At 42.7% G+C, this 18,053-nt stretch overlaps 1 protein-coding gene across 4 annotated transcripts in view; it reads right to left on the reverse strand.

Moving 5' to 3' along the window:
* The window catches only part of LOC133543197 (C-myc promoter-binding protein-like), a 146,683-nt gene that overhangs the window by 20,052 nt on the left and 108,578 nt on the right, over positions 1-18,053 (reverse strand). For all 4 annotated transcript variants that reach the window (XM_061887712.1, XM_061887710.1, XM_061887711.1 and 1 more), the window contains 4 exons: positions 12,563-12,730; positions 7,482-7,662; positions 7,064-7,318; positions 6,868-6,985 (listed from right to left, as the gene is read on the reverse strand). In XM_061887712.1, coding sequence (XP_061743696.1) covers positions 6,868-6,985; positions 7,064-7,318; positions 7,482-7,662; positions 12,563-12,730 — 722 coding nt within the window. The remainder of the gene's footprint in view (positions 1-6,867; positions 6,986-7,063; positions 7,319-7,481; positions 7,663-12,562; positions 12,731-18,053) is intronic.

The following is an 18,053-nucleotide window of genomic DNA, read 5'->3' on the forward strand; positions in this document are numbered from 1 at the left end:
CACCAAACACATTTCGGGAGAACATCGGCTCTGTAACACATTATAAACGCAACATAAGAATTAAGCGCAGGGGTGAGAAGAGGTTTTAAAATTATTAGCGCCTGCTTACTTTTACCTCATGCCTTGAATAAGAGCAGGAGTGAGAAGAGGTTTTAAATTAATTAGCGACCTGGCGGCTATTCAAGGAAATACGGTATATATATATATATATATATATATATATATATATATATTTTTTTTTTAAATAAGTCCCTTCAGGATTTTGCAGGATTTTATTTTATCTCCCACCAGGGGGCAGCCATATCTCACTGAGTCAGTTAGTAAGCCATGTATCTGTTGTAGGCTTCAGACAGAAAAAAGCAAAAGAAGAAAAAAGTCAGGACACACATCTACAAGTCCCACATCTGTTACATGTTCCGTCTGCTAGCATTTTTACACATGTGAATGGAATTTTACTGGTGTGGTTTTATTTTGAAGGCTAGCTGTTTTCCTACAGCACTTACTTTGGCGATTGTCTGTGCTCTTACCTACACCAAAAGGGTATATAAAGGAAGTGTATTCAATAAATGGCGTAAGTGACATTTTCCCTGGCCAAGGCTACTCCAGGTATGTGTTTTTCCTTCACGAGATATGTGAGTTGCCCTGGTATTCCTGCCCTAAAGATAAGTGGAAACAGAGGTCAAGGGCCCAACAGGGATGAAGGAAGCTGGTGTCTGTGTTTCAAGAGACTATGATTTCTTCAGACACTTTTGGCTACTTGGGCTTAAGAGCCCCACACTAAGAGAGCCAAGCGCAGAGGAAAAGGGAAGAACATGATGGTGAGGAACAATGAAAAAGCATAAACCGGAATTGAACAAGTATTAGTGATGAGAGAAGCCACAAACGGAAAGAAAGCGCTAGAAATTGAGGGAACACTATGCAGATACAGACAAAACATGTGTCATTACACAGAGCTATTGGCACTGGAAAAGACAGCAAATGAAAAAAATCATAGACTACATAAAAAAATGCCACAAATTAAAATGACAACGTGATGGAGGAAAATAGCTGGTCTAAGATCAAAGGTAGAAACAGCCCACTGTTAACGTGCTCCAGCTGCCGCCAAGACCTGAGAATGCAACGGGTAGAGGGAACGAGAAACTGTTGTGCTGTTTCTGTAAGAGCCTCATACGTTATAAGCGAAAATGTTGAGAACAAAAGATGACTAATGTCTAACAAGCAGCGGATGCTGAAGATCATTCTTTTGACTTCTAGAAAGTTACATTAATGTTCAAGGACTAGAGGCAGTTCACTGACTGGATTTCCTCAAAAACACAACTTGAAAACAGTCCGTACGGGGAAACACACCTTATCCTTAATACTCCGCACAGGCACACAGCAGGGATGTGTCCTGAGTAGGGATGGGTATCATATCAGGTATTTTTAAAAGCAAAACAATGATTTAAAAACCGGCTCCTATATATAGGCTGTAACAACCATTACCACTATCATCCAAACGAAAAGTCAAACTAGGACTGTGTAATACCTCTTGATATTTTACAGTGTACAAACCCCGTTTCCATATGAGTTGGGAAATTGTGTTAGATGTAAATATAAACAGAATACAATTGCAAATCATTTTCAACCCATATTTAGTTGAATATGCTGCAAAGACAACATATTTGATCTTCAAACTGACACACTTTTTTTTGTTGTTGCAAATAATCATTAACTTTAGAATTTGATGCCAGCAACACGTGACAAAGAAGTTGGGAAAGGTGGCAATACATACTGATAAAGTTGAGGAATGCTCATCAAACACTTATTTGGAACATCCCACAGGTGTTCAGGCTAATTGGAAACAGGTGGGTGCCATGATTGGTATGAAAGCAGCTTCTGTGAAATGCTCAGTCATTCACAAACAAGGATTAGGAAACGGTCACCACTTTGTGAATAAATGCGTGATCAAATTTTCATACAGTTTAAGAACAACATTTCTCAACGGGCTATTGCAAGAAATTTAGGAATTTCACCATCAACGGTCCGTAATACCATCAAAAGGTTTGCATTTTTTTTACCTGCTTTTGATATTGTTATCTCTCTTTTTATAAATTGTTTATTTTAATGATGATGCGGCTATTTCCAGTGCTGCTAGACAGTGTCCCATTGTCTTCCTGAAGCAATTACGGTAAAGAAATCCATTTATTCATTAACACATTTCACCATCTCAGACAATGTACACAAGTGATGATGTAGGTGGGCAATGCAGACCATTACTATGGCTTATTTGATTGGTTGAACAGTTGATGTGGGAATACTGTTCAGAGACAAATTTGGTTTGACAGGCCAAAATGTGCTGGGTAATTGAAGAGTTGGACAAAGTTTGTTAACAAAGGACAAAGTTGCAAAGCTGGGCATAAATTGCAGGGATTGGCTGAATTTGGGGGAATCGGTGCGATTGCAACACCGCAAAATCCTGGAGAGTCTAATTTTTAACTGCTGCCTAATAGCTCAACCTGACGCTTCTGCTCATTTTTTTTTAGCTGTATGACAGCTATCTTTAAATTTGAACATGCATGAACGTAAACATTCACAGTACAAACACCCTCGTTCAAATACTGGGATGTATTTGTGACAGACTTTGGACGTTGGATTGTCAAAGAGTCTGTCGTTTGTTTTTTTAATTTTACACATACAACAGACATCTTCACACACTAAAAAAAAAAAGACTTTTTTTCACAGCACACAGAACACACAATGAAGAGTAAATGCCTGAAACAACCCAAGTCATATGCTATGCAGGAGTTTACATCCAGACGACATTCACTCACTTTCTAACAACAGAGTACATTTAAGCCCTGGAAGACAGAGAGCAGACAAAGCTTGTTAGCAGAAGGAGTTGGCTGCCTCGATTGACATGAAATAAATAAAAGCAAGCGTTGATGACAGCACGCTGCCTTTTTAACAGTGAATACGACAACATTAAATGTCTAAACCAGGGTTGTCAAACGTACGGCCCGCGGGCCTGATCAGGTTTTATCCGGCCCGCTGGATGAGTTTGCCAAGTACAACAATGAGCCAAAAATTTTTAATGAATTAAACCGCTGTTCTAAATGTGTCCACTAGATGTTGCAATGGCAATTTTTCGTATCTTTGCAGATGAGCTACAAATATAAAATATTGAAAATGAACAAACTACATAAAATACATCCTGTTATTTGATTTATATATTATTTTTTTATCTTTGTAGATTGAAAATTAACACCAAGGAGTTGACTGATGAACATGATCACAAAAAGTTAATGTACCAATGATTGTCACACACGCACGCACGCACGCACGCACGCACGCACGCACGCACGCACGCACGCACGCACGCACGCACGCACACACACACACACACACACACACACACACACACACACACACACACACACACACACACACACGGTGAGTTTGACACCCCTGGTCTAAACAGATAAAGCGTGGAAACTGTTATAGCTGCAAGAAACAGGGCAAACCTCATTATTTTTACTAATTTGACTTCATGAGGCCAAATATTTTTGGCTATGTTATTTATGCTTGAACAACAGCCCTTCTTATCCATCTCAAACTGTGTGCAGATGCGAATGACTACTATTAAAGAACATATTGAATGTGTGAACATTCCGCAACCCTATTTTCTTAGTTTATTCTTCACAACTATAAATAGGTTCATTGTTAACATCCTAATCTTTAATAAAATAAATATTTTGCCTTATCCAGCCCAAAAGATCATTGCACTTTGGAAAAGAAACAATTTAACCACATCACTCTGGATCCAATATTATCAATATGACATACAGTGTCGTACACTGTTGTACTGCTCAAACTGGATGAAGTCATAAAAAACAGGAATATTTCCAAATTCTTTAAATCCCGCTTAAATCAATAACAGTTACAGCTGATACTTAGACATAGACTTTTGATGTCAAACACAAATCAAAACTGGTTTTGGATTAGGACTAGTATGAGCGGCATGCTGGACAGACCAACGATTGTGTCAGACCGACGACCTTCTGTAGGCCCTCTGGCTCCTGATTGATTACACAGCGACGGTATAGAAGGGCCAGCCGCAAGTTAGTTTGAAGTATTGACCACTGTGTTAGTCCTTCATCGACTTACAAGTCCAGCGATCCACCATTAAGAATTGTCAGATTTGTTTGGTGTCACAAGTGAATTAGGCCAGTGTGTGAAGACCTTTTTCACTAGATGACAGTGGGTTTTAAGACCCATTTAACCTTGCTGGCGATAAAGTAATCGTTCCACAATAGAAAACGAGGTTTAAATCAATCACTTAGAGTACAAAATCAATGTCGTTGATAACTGTGAGGTTGAGTTTGGAGAAACTTTTGTAAAGTAGTACTTCAACTTAAAAGGGTTTTAAGATGAAGAGCTCTCTCTAAACGAATTGTTGTGCATTAATTTATGAACACACATTTTAGTTACAAGCATTCACGTTATTAGTTGGCGTAGCAAATGTCACAGTACGATCCTCCCAAAACATCTGGTTTGAGATTGACGTAACTTTGTTTTCAAAGCATCGGACGGAAGGAAGTGAGTGTGAAGGACAGTGCTGAGAAGAAGAAGCGGACAATATTTGTTCAGTTAAAGAAATAAATAATCAAAAACATGACTGAGGGTGGGCAGCACGGTGGAGGAGGGGTTAGTGCGTCTCTATCCTCCTTCAAAACCACTCTAAAACAACACCTGCAGGCACCTTCAACCCTTTACTAACACCCTCCCCCCTTCACATCCCATCTCCCCAGACTGTAAATAACCAAATGTAAATAATCAAATGTATTTCTAATGTATATACTTGTTCTTATGCTATCCAAACTCACTATGTTCTCTGCTCACTGTACATATCCTACTAAGTCAGACCTACACTGTTTCAATGTCAATTTCTCTGATGATGCAATTGTTGATGACTGAAATGCTGATATCAACCAAACCCTCCTCATCCCACCCACCACATTGTAAATAATTCAATGTATATACGCTGATGATTAACTTGTGTGATGACTGTTATGCTGACAGTATATATTTGTACCATGAATTGATTTACGTGGACCCCGACTTAAACAAGTTGAAAAACTTATTCGAGTGTTACAATTTATTGGTCAATTGTACGGAATACGTACTGAACTGTGCAATCTACTAATAAAAGTTTCAATCAATCAAATACAACACGAAGGTCCTGAGTAGTCCTGGGTTCAATCCCGGGCTCGGGATCTTTCTGTGTGGGGTTTGCATGTTCTCCCCGTGACTGCGTGGGTTCCCTCCGGGTACTCCGGCTTCCCCCCACTTCCAAAGACATGCACCTGGGGATAAGTTGATTGGCAACACTAAATTGGCCCTCGTGTGTGAATGTTGTCTGTCTATCTGTGTTGGCCCTGCGATGAGGTGGCGACTTGTCCAGGGTGTACCCCGCCTACCGCCCGACTGTAGCTGAGATAGGCACCAGTTCCCCCCACGACCCCTAAGGGAATAAGCGGTACAAAATGGATGGATGGATGGATGGATGGATGGATGGATGGATGGATGGACAACTGAGGGTGTCGCAAACTTGGCAAAACTATTTGAGCGGATAACTGCTAGTCTACACCGTACTGAAGCAGAATGAGTCTTATGCCAGCCAAGGATGTTAATACATTATTTACTGTAAATGGCAGATATTTATCCATGAAAATAGAGATGCTGCTAAATGTTGTTTGACTGAAAAAACACTTTAAGGAAATACCATAGAAGTCTACTCTCCATGGTTAAAGCTGTACATGGTTATCCATCATCATCATCTTCCGCTTATCCGAGGTCGGGTCGCGGGGGCAACAGCCTAAGCAGGGAAACCCAGACTTCCCTCTCCCCAGCCACTTCGTCTAGCTCTTCCCGGGGGATCCCGAGGCGTTCCCAGGCCAGCCGGGAGACATAGTCTTCCCAACGTGTCCTGGGTCTTCCCCGTGGCCTCCTACCGGTTGGACGTGCCCTAAACACCTCCCTAGGGAGGCGTTCGGGTGGCATCCTGACCAGATGCCCGAACCACCTCATCTGGCTCCTCTCGATGTGAAGGAGCAGCGGCTTTACTTTGAGTTCCTCCCGGATGGCAGAGCTTCTCACCCTATCTCTAAGGGAGAGCCCCGCCACACGGCGGAGGAAACTCATTTCGGCCGCTTGTACCCGTGATCTTATCCTTTCGGTCATGACCCAAAGCTCATGACCATAGGTGAGGATGGGAACGTAGATCGACCGGTAAATTGAGAGCTTTACCTTCCGGCTCAGCTCCTTCTTCACCACAACGGACCGGTACAACGTCCGCATTACTGAAGACGCCGCACCGTCATGGTTATTACAATACTTAAACTACTGTAGTTGTTAGTACTACATTCTATTGTAATGTTTGCATACAATATTTGTAATCTAAAAGTTAGTTTTTCTTTTTTAAGAAAGCATGTTACATGTTAAAACTGTGCTGTTTTGAGTGGGCTAAACACTGTTTAAATTGATTTCAATCAATTTAAGTGGGAGGCATTGATTTTAGATACAAGAGTTTGTCACAGAACCAATTAAGTTTGTAAGTTGAGGTAATACTGTACAGCCATAGTTATACATATTTTGGTAATAAAACAGGTGAAAATGTGAATAGTTTGTTCTGTGTTTCAAACAAAGACGAAAAAACAGGACTTTTGAGGGCCAAAATGACATACAGTAAGCATCTCACTGACATTCAGTGTTTGAGTTGAGTAGACAAGTTTGCCAGCGTGTGATTCTATTTTCTTCTCGTATACGTTTGAACTTTTACAGGCTTGTTTCTTCCAGTAGGTAGGTAGACAGTGTAGAAATGTGACTCACTGTATATGTTCCACAGAATGTAAAAAGGTTGAACAGGATCCTGTTGCAGCTTTAGGTTGTCCCACAGGATCTGGATCAACACGTGTTTACTGTCCTCTGACATCCACTGACGGGGAACCTTGAGGAACAAAAACAACTTAACATCTTGTCATTCATGTGTGTGTGTTTGCATGTATGTTCAGTAGTTTCTCATCACCTGGGAGTCTGTGTTACAGTGCTCAGAGGTTAGGATGAGTCCAGGCAGGTTGCTTGGTAGGCCCAGCCGCCTGAAGTACCAGACCAAGTTCCAGTAGATAATAGGATGGTGGTCCACCATGTCAGACTCTGTAATTACTGTGTCTCCCTCATTCTCCAGCAGGCTCTCCAGCTCCTTCCACAACACCAGTGGGCTCAAGTAGGGAACGGTCACTGGCTCAGGGTTGTGGAGACGCCATTCCATACTCAGCGGATCCTGGGTAGAGTGAATTCACCAGACAATATATATATATATAAATATATATATATATATATATATATATATATATATATATATATATATATATATACATATATATATACATATATACATATATATTATTTTGATAAAACACAGGTGTGTCTAGTGAAGGACATACAGTGGGTTCATTAAGCCTGCTGGGTAGGCTGCCAGAGATTGGCAACAAGCGGTTGCACCGAGAAGTTTCCTCCAGGGGGCCAAAGGCACTAACACTTCGTGCCATGGGAGCTGCCAAAGATAGAGCCCCTTGTCGCCACTCTGTAGGGATGTTGAAACCATGTGATGTGGTGGATCGAGTTCTGTGGAGAAAAAACTGCTTTCAATTAAAGTTGAAATTTGCACCACCGTTCTTCATATCGACAAAAGTTACCGTATTTTTCGGAGTATACGTCGCTCTGGCCGAAAATGCATAATAAAGAAAAAAAAACAACATATATACGTCGCACTGGAGTATAAATCGCATTTTTGGGGGAAATGTATTTGATAAAACCCAACACCAAGAATAGACATTTGAAAGGCAATTTAAAATAAATAAAGAATAGTGAACAACAGGCTGAATAAGTGTACGTTATATGAGGCATAAATAACCAACTGAGAAGGTGCCTGGTATGTTAACATAACAGTTCTGCAGACTTCATGGCTGGCTCACATCGTGGTCACTCCGTGATCACGTACGACCGCCAGACACTTCTGGATATGGACATATCGGGCCGCTTTGGACTGATAGACGCGTGCTTGCTGGACGTGCTGACTAGCACGGGAGTGCTGCGGCGGCTACATCCAGTGGCCTGTGAAGCAGCGGAGTCTAGTAGCAGCGGGGGCCGTCTACGGTGTGATCGGAAACGCGGATGCCGAGCGGGGCTAAAAACAAAGCAGAAGGCTAATCCCCACAGAACACCACTTCCCTCCATCCTGAAGCCGGATTTAAATAAAAGATGCGAGACTACTGGTCTGGGTAAGGAGTCAGTTAAATTAGAACAAGTTTTTTCTGCTTTGAGTGTTTCAGAGTTGGACATGTGTTTTACCGAGGTGGCAAACTATGATGCGTGCAGTTTATCAAAGCAACAAACAAACAATCGGAAAATTCCCGTTACTGAGGTGGCTAACTATGATGCGTGCAGTTTATCAAAGCAACAATCAAACAATCGGAAAATTCCCGTCGTATCAATTCCTAGATATGGTCGTAACTATACTAAATGCACTGGGCATAATAAACACAACATTATTAATATTGCTACTACGGATAATTTGATCAAAAATTCCCTAAAACAGCCCACTACCTATAATATAGGTTTTTTAAACATAAGATCATTGTCTCCCAAAACGTTGTTAGTTAATGATATCATCAGAGACAACAATCTTAACGTCATCGGTCTCAGCGAAACCTGGCTTAAACCAAACGACTTTTTTGCGCTAAATGAGGCATGTCCTCCTAACTTTACACATGCGCATATTGCCCGTCCGCTTAAAAGGGGTGGGGGGGTCGCACTAATATACAACGAAAACTTTAACCTTAGTCCTAACATAAATAATAAATATAAATCGTTTGAGGTGCTTACTATGAGGTCTGTCACACCGCTGCCTCTACACCTGGCTGTTATCTACCGCCCCCCAGGGCCCTGTTCGGACTTTATCAATGAATTCTCAGAGTTCGTTGCTGATCTAGTGACACACGCCGATAATATAATCATAATGGGGGACTTTAATATCCATATGAATACCCCATCGGACCCACCGTGCGTAGCGCTCCAGACTATAATTGATAGCTGTGGTCTCACACAAATAATAAATGAACCCACGCATCGCAACGGTAATACGATAGACCTAGTGCTTGTCAGGGGTATCACCGTTTCCAAAGTTACGATACTCCCGTATACTAAAGTATTGTCCGATCATTACCTTATAAAATTCGAGGTTCAGACGCATGTTCGTCAAACTAATAATAATAATAACTGCTATAGCAGCCGCAACATTAATACGGCCACAACGACAACTCTTGCTGACCTACTGCCCTCGGTAATGGCACCATTCCCAAAGTATGTGGGCTCTATTGATAACCTCACTAACAACTTTAACGACGCCCTGCGCGAAACCATTGATAACATAGCACCGCTAAAGTTAAAAAAGGCTCCAAAAAAGCGCACCCCGTGGTTTACAGAAGAAACTAGAGCTCAGAAATTATTATGCAGAAAGCTGGAACGCAAATGGCGCACGACTAAACTTGAGGTGCACCATCAAGCATGGAGTGATGGTTTAATAACTTATAAACGCATGCTTACCTTAGCTAAAGCTAAATATTACTCAAATCTCATCCACCGTAATAAAAACGATCCTAAATTTTTGTTTAGTACGGTAGCATCGCTAACCCAACAAGGGACTCCTTCCAGTAGCTCCACCCACTCAGCTGATGACTTTATGCAATTCTTTAGTAAGAAAATTGAAGTCATTAGAAAGGAGATTAAAGACATTGCGTCCCAGCTACAACGGGGTTCTATTAACACTGACACGATTGTATATGCGGCGGATACTGCCCTCCAAAATAGTTTCTCTCGTTTTGAGGAAATAACATTAGAGGAATTGTTACAACGTGTAAATGGAATAAAACAAACAACATGTTTACTTGACCCTCTTCCTGGGAAACTGATCAAGGAGCTCTTTGTATTATTAGGTCCATCAGTGCTAAATATTATAAACTTATCACTTTCCTCGGGCACTGTTCCCCTAGCATTCAAAAAAGCGGTTATTCGTCCTCTTCTTAAAAGACCTAACCTCGATCCTGACCTCATGGTAAACTACCGACCGGTGTCTCACCTTCCCTTTATTTCAAAAATCCTCGAAAAAATTGTTGCGGAGCAGTTAAATGAACACTTAGCGTCTAACAATCTATGTGAAACCTTTCAATCCGGTTTCAGGGCAAATCACTCCACGGAGACAGACCTCGCAAAAATGACTAATGATCTATTGCTAACGATGGATTCTGATGCGTCATCTATGTTGCTGCTCCTCGATCTTAGCGCTGCTTTCGATACTGTCGATCATAATATTTTATTAGAACGTATAAAAACACGAATTGGTATGTCAGACTTAGCCCTGTCTTGGTTTAACTCTTATCTTACTGATAGGATGCAGTGTGTCTCCCATAACAATGTGACCTCGGACTACGTTAAGGTAACGTGTGGAGTTCCCCAGGGTTCGGTCCTTGGCCCTGCACTCTTCAGCATCTACATGCTGCCGCTAGGTGACATCATACGCAAATACGGTGTTAGCTTTCACTGCTATGCTGATGACACCCAACTCTACATGCCCCTAAAGCTGACCAACACGCCGGATTGTAGTCAGCTGGAGGCGTGTCTTAATGAAATTAAACAATGGATGTCCGCTAACTTTTTGCAACTCAACGCCAAAAAAACGGAAATGCTGATTATCGGTCCTGCTAGACACCGACCTATATTTAATGATACAACTCTAGCATTTGACAACCAAACAATTAAACAAGGCGACACGGTAAAGAATCTGGGTGTTATCTTTGACCCAACTCTCTCCTTTGAGGCACACATTAAAAGCGTTACTAAAACGGCCTCCTTTCATCTCCGTAATATCGCTAAAATTCGCTCCATTTTGTCCACTAAAGACGCCGAGATCATTATCCATGCGTTTGTTACGTCTCGCCTTGACTATTGTAACGTATTATTTTCGGGTCTCCCCATGTCTAGCATTAAAAGATTACAGTTGGCACAAAATGCGGCTGCTAGACTTTTGACAAGAACAAGAACGTTTGATCACATTACGCCTGTACTGGCTCACCTGCACTGGCTTCCTGTGCACTTAAGATGTGACTTTAAGGTTTTACTACTTACGTATAAAATACTACACGGTCTAGCTCCATCCTATTTTGCCGATTGTATTGTACCATATGTCCCGGCAAGAAATCTGCGTTCAAAGGACTCCGGCTTATTAGTGATTCCCAAAGCCCAAAAAAAGTCTGCGGGCTATAGAGCTTTTTCATTTCAGGCTCCAGTACTCTGGAATGCCCTCCCGGTAACAGTTCGAGACGCCACCTCAGTAGAAGCATTTAAGTCTCACCTTAAAACTCATTTGTATACTCTAGCCTTTAAATAGACTCCACTTTTAGACCAGTTGATCTGCCGTTTCTTTTCTTTTTCTTCTATGTCCCACTCTCCTTTGTGGAGGGGGTCCGGTCCGATCCGGTGGCCATGTACTGCTTGCCTGTGTATCGGCTGGGGACATCTCTGCGCTGCTGATCCGCCTCCGCTTGGGATGGTTTCCTGCTGGCTCCGCTGTGAACGGGACTCTCGCTGCTGTGTTGGATCCGCTTTGGACTGGACTCTCGCGACTGTGTTGGATCCATTATGGATCGAACTTTCACAGTATCATGTTAGACCCGCTCGACATCCATTGCTTTCCTCCTCTCCAAGGTTCTCATAGTCATTATTGTCACCGATGTCCCACTGGGTGTGAGTTTTCCTTGCCCTTATGTGGGCCTACCGAGGATGTCGTAGTGGTTTGTGCAGCCCTTTGAGACACTAGTGATTTAGGGCTATATAAGTAAACATTGATTGATTGATTGATATTATGGTAAGAGTCATTCAAATAATTATAACATATAGAACATGCTATACGTTTACCAAAAAATCTGTCACTCCTAATCGATAAATCCCATGAAATCTTCTTCCTCGATGTCGCTTCTAAACAACTCTGCCAACTCCAAAGGTATGCGCCGCTTCCTCTTGTCGTTTTCTGCTGCATATTTCACTACGTCCAGCTTGTAATCTGCAGTACATGATTTCCTTTTCGGTGCCATTTTTGTTCAGCCCTTCTCAGTTTTCATTAGTTAAGGCCAACAATATAATGATCCATTTTAATAGCTACGGCAGTAGCATATAGTAGTTAGCATCCCATGACCCATAATGCACTTCTGCCATGACCCTCCCCCGCCGAATTCTTATTGGTTGACGTGTGTGTGACTATTGCTGACATTTTCTTCGTCTCTTCCGCGAATGAGATAAATAATATTATTTAATATTTTACGTTAATGTGTTATTAATTTCACACATAAGTCGTACCCCCGGTCAAACTATGAAAAAAACTGTGACTTATAATCTGAAAAATACGGTAATATGAGCAAGTATAGCGAGAAGAACGTTAAGATGTAATATTGAGTGACAGCTTGACAGACACCTCGGTCTCATTGAACAGTCATGGACGGCTGTCACAGGAGAAGGAGGGGAGATGGCTGTGGTGGGACAGGGGGTGGATAAAGTGGACGTCCCTGTGTCAAAGCCTGTTGAGGTAGAATATGATGAGCTCAGCGCCTCATCCACTGACAGACTTTCCTTTAGGAACAGCCTAAAACAAAGAGAACATAATAATCAAATTCATTGACATTTACATCATTGCATAGGCGATCTATGTATCTCATACACAGTGGTACCTAGATTTTGTTAGTAATCCGCTTCAATAGGTCAGACAAAAAGCAAAATGTACGAAAACTGAAGCAATTTTAGACATAAGAAATAATGTAAATCCAATCAATCCGTTCCAACTGGGATCGTAATCCAAAACCTGTTCTTGTTGATTCCTGGAAATCAATTGCCAGTTTTGTTAACGATTCTCTGATAAATTCTTGTGGGCGCACATAACGCTGGATTAATCACGACAAAAGATGGCAACAGGGCAACTTGCAGTAGACTTGCAAAGTAAATATTTCATCATTGGGAGGAAATACGACCAGAAACATTAGCACACACATCATGTGATAACTTTGAATTTATGATTGTGGAGAGACACCGCCGACGGGCCGACAACGGGCGGAAAGCAGCAGCGTGGGCCCACCTGGAGGCCGGGAGGCGGGGCATGCGGCGGAAAGAAGAAGCGTGACACACGCTGAGCGACACTGCAGCGCCAATCTAAAACAGGTGCGTATACTACACACCTGCTCACAGTCTATCTGCTGCTAGAGTACAAAAAGGGCGAAGGAGGAACGAGCGAGAGAGCAGCACGGAGGAGGAAACATCGGCCAGCAGACCAGAAGCACGACAATCCAAACCACGAGAGCGATGACGCACCCCCGCAGCGGACGCAAGCACCGGACACCGAAAGGCGTGAAGCGGCAGCAGGCAGCACGAAGGAGCGCACTGAAAAGTGACTCGACCAAAGGGCCAAGATTTGTTGAAATAATAAATTAATGCCAACGCTGCTATGATGCGTCTTGTGTCAGGTGTCCCCGCAACCCACACGAGAACGGCAGGAAGTTGGTTACAATGATGTTTTTGATCCCCTTCAAGCCAAAAGAGAATCTCCACCAACAGCAGCGGTGGCAACATCAGCACGTTGTCTGCTGTTAATACTGCAAGTAACTAACTAACTAACCGGCTGACTGACCAACATTGCCTAACATATTAGCGCGTCATTGGAAAACTATCAGTAACTGTAAACGTGAAATTAATGCTTTTCATACAATGCATGAAGAGACAGTGTCCGACCATCTCAGAGGCTGCACATCAACACCATCTCCGCAACTTTCATTTCCTCAGGGAGCGATCACAAGCAGTACGGGTCGGTAACAACATCTTGAGACACATTACACCAGTGGTTCTCAAACTTTTTTGTCATCCCCCACTTTGGACAAGGGGGAGTTTTCAAGCTTCACTTGCCCCCATCGACCCAACAGAACGCTAATGCCAAGTGTAACATTTTCAAATTTATTGAACATCAAGTAACATTCAAGTTGTATACATTCGAACTCAATAACATAAAATAACATCAAGTTCAATAATAAATAAAATAACTGTGCAGCTGTGGTATAACTTGCATCAAGTTCAATAATAAATAAAATAACTACTCTGCCAGTTTTCTTTGAAAGAAATCAAGTGGCTTATTGACGTGATTGGAGTGTGTGGTCTCGAGGTGTCTCTTTAATTTGTTGGGTCTCATGCTGTTTGCTGCTAGCGGTTTTAGACACAGAACACACAGGGGTCTCTCCTCTGCCCCCACCATCGTTGCCGTGAATCCAAGAGCAAGATACCCTTCATCATATTTTCTTTTCGGTTGGCTTTTTGGTTGATTAAGCCCGTCAGATTTTTGTTTCTCCGCAGGCGCTGGCTCTGGCTCGACAACCTTTGAAGTGTGAGTCACAAATGTATCCATTTTGTGTAATTGTGGTCCACACATTAGCCTGCTACCCATCCGCGTGAAAGATTGTTCCGCTTAGCCTCGCCCTCATTAGTTACTGTTGCTATGTCTGTCAAATTTTCGCTCCTACCTAGAAATTTAAAGCCTAGAGGAAAAATAGGTAATTTACATTTATTTATAGAACATATTTCACAGACAGAATCACAAAGTGATTTACGGTGTGTATAGAAAATGAAAGCATAGTAAAAAAAAAAAAAATCTAAGAATATAATAAAAAAAAAAAAAAATTAAGTGAAATTTCCTCCCGTTCCTCGCACCCCACCTGTCATGTCTCTATTCCCCACCACTTTGAGAAACGCTGCATTACACGAATCACAGGGGCCCCTGGTGGCAGTGTGCTCAGTCCCATGCTCTTTACCCTGCTGACCCTAGACTGCACAACAACCTTCAGCAACAATTAAATTGTTAAGTTAAAGATGTCAGCCATCAGACTACCTTGTGAAGAGACAACAATCTCTTTGTAAATGTGGCAAGATCAAGGACGATGTTGTGGACTTTCAAAACCACCCACCACTCACTATCAGCGGCTTTGCTGCAGAGAGAGTGAGCAGCACTAAATTTCTGAGTGTACACATCAGTGACGAACTCTCCTGATCAAACAATGCGAAGAAAAAACGGCAGCGACTACACTTCCTACGCAAGCTGAAGAAGGCGTGAGCACCACCAACCATCATGTGCTCCTTCTACACGGGCACCATCGAGAGTATTTTGAGCAGATGCATCACTATGTGGTAGGGAACAGCACCGCCCACAGCCGCAAGACCCTGCAACGCACAGTGAATATAGTATATAGAATATGGTAAATCATTGGCATCCCACTTACCTCTCTCCAGGACATCAACAACACCCGCCTGACCCGAAAAGCACGCATCATTGTGAGTGATCCCAAACCTCACATCACAGACTCTTTAGTCTCGCGCCGTCTAAGATGATGGTACCGGAGCCACCAAACCAGCTCCACCTGACTAACAGACAGTTTTAGCCACTCCACTGTCAGTAAGATAGACTCGCTCCCCTCTATTAAGCCCCCACACAACCCGGCCTTCTCCTCAGCTCTATATGCTGAACCTTACGTCCTATCCTAGAGCAGTGCTACCTATTTGATGTGATTTTTATTTTTATTAAGGATCCCCATTAGCTGGTTGCCACAACAACCCACTAGTCTTCCTGGGGTCCACGCTATCTCACTCTCTCTCTGCCACCACTGAATGTATTTTGTTTATACAAATGCCTAATACGTATTGTGCAAAATCCAAGTCCATGCAGATTTGTTGATGTTGCTGCTGGTGTTTTTTTAAGATGCACATCTTGCACATACGCGGTTGCTTTTGTTTTTTCAAAAGGCACATATTTATCCAAAGGCACATTTTGGGCATTATCCTGTAATTATTGTACATCTGTATTGTTTTTTACTTTATATTTTGTAAATAGTTTATAAAAAAACAACACTTTATAGTTAGTTCACACCGTGGTTCAGAGAGTAACGTTTTTTTGATTTTCCTGTATGTCTAGCGCATGTTGAAATTGAACAATAAAGATGACTTTAACTTTATGTTCATAGACTTTTGCAAAATTGCACAATGGATATAAATTACTTGTATTTGTCACTGGCTAATGCAGTTGTAAGTACAAACCCCGTTTCCATATGAGTTGGAAAATTGTGTTAGATGTAAATATAAACGGAATACAATGATTTGCAAATCATTTTCAACCCATATTCAGTTGAATATGCTACAAAGACAACATATTTTATGTTCAAACTAATAAACATTATTTTTATTTTTTTTGCAAATAATCATTAACTTTAGAATTTGATGGTAGCAACATGTGACAAAAAAGTTGGGAAAAGTGGCAATAAATACTGATAAAGTTGAGAGATGCTCATCAAACACTTGTATGGAATCCCCCACAGGTGAGCAGGCTAATTGGGAACAGTTGGATGCTATGATTGGGTATAAAAGCAGTTTCCATGAAATGCTAAGTAATTGACAAACAAGGATGGGGCGAGGGTCACCAATTTGGAAGCAAATTGTCGAACAGTTTTAGAACAACATTTCTCAATGAGCTATTGCAAGGAATTTAGGGATTTTACCATCTACGGTGCGTAAAATCATCCAAAAGTTCAGAGAATCTGGAGAAATCACTGCACGTAAGCAATATTACGGAGTTTTGATCCCTCAGGCGGTACTGCATCAAAAACCCGACATCAGTTTGTAAAGGATATCACCACAGGGGCTCAGGAACACTTCATAAAACCACTGTCAGTAACTACAGTTGGTCGCTACATCTGTAAGTGCAAGTTAAAACTCTACTATGCAAAGTCAAACCTATTTATGAACAATATCCTGAAACACCGCCGGCTTGGCTGGGCCCAAGCTCATCTAAGATGGACTGATGCAAAGTGGAAAGGTGTTTTGTGGTCTGACGAGTCCATCCATCATCTTCCGCCTATCCGAGGTCGGGTCGCGGGGGCAGCAGCCTAAGCAGGGAAACCCAGACTTCCCTCTCCCCAGCCACTTCGTCTAGCTCTTCCCGGGGGATCCCGAGGCGTTCCCAGGCCAGCCGGGACACATAGTCTTCCCAACGTGTCCTGGGTCTTCCCCGTGGCCTCCTACCGGTTGGACGTGCCCTAAACACCTCCCTAGGGATGCGTTCGGGTGGCATCCTGACCAGATGCCCGAACCACCTCATCTGGCTCCTCTCGATGTGAAGGAGCAGCGGCTTTACTTTGAGTCCCTCCCGGATGGCAGAGCTTCTCACCCTATCTCTAAGGGAGAGCCCCGCCACCCGGCGGAGGAAACTAATTTCGGCCGTTTGTACCCGTGATCTTATCCTTTCGGTCATGACCCAAAGCTCATGACCATAGGTGAGGATGGGAATGTAGATCGACCGGTAAATTGAGAGCTTTGCCTTCCGGCTCAGCTCCTTCTTCACCACAACGGATCGGTACAACGTCCGCATTACTGAGGACGCTGCACCGATCCGCCTGTCGATCTCACGATCCACTCTTCCCTCACTCGTGAACAAGACTCCTAGGTATTTGAACTCCTCCACTTGGGGCAGGGTCTCCTCCACAACCCGGAGATGGCATTCCACCCTTTTCCGGGCGAGAACCATGGACTCGGACTTGGAGGTGCTGATTCTCATTCCGGTCGCTTCACACTCGGCTGCGAACCGATCCAGTGAGAGCTGAAGATCCTGGTCAGATGAAGCCATCAGGACCACATCATCTGCAAAAAGCAGAGACCTAATCCTGCGGTTACCAAACCGGAAACCCTCAGCGCCTTGACTGCGCCTAGAAATTCTGTCCATAAAAGTTATGAACAGAATCGGTGACAAAGGACAGCCTTGGCGGAGTCCAACCCTCACTGGAAATGTGTTCGACTTACTGCCGGCAATGCGGACCAAGCTCTGGCACTGATCGTACAGGGAGCGGACCGCCACAATAAGACAGTCCGATACCCCATACTCTCTGAGC

Source organism: Nerophis ophidion, linkage group LG25 (assembly GCF_033978795.1).
Source record: "Nerophis ophidion isolate RoL-2023_Sa linkage group LG25, RoL_Noph_v1.0, whole genome shotgun sequence".
NCBI lineage: Eukaryota > Metazoa > Chordata > Actinopteri > Syngnathiformes > Syngnathidae > Nerophis > Nerophis ophidion.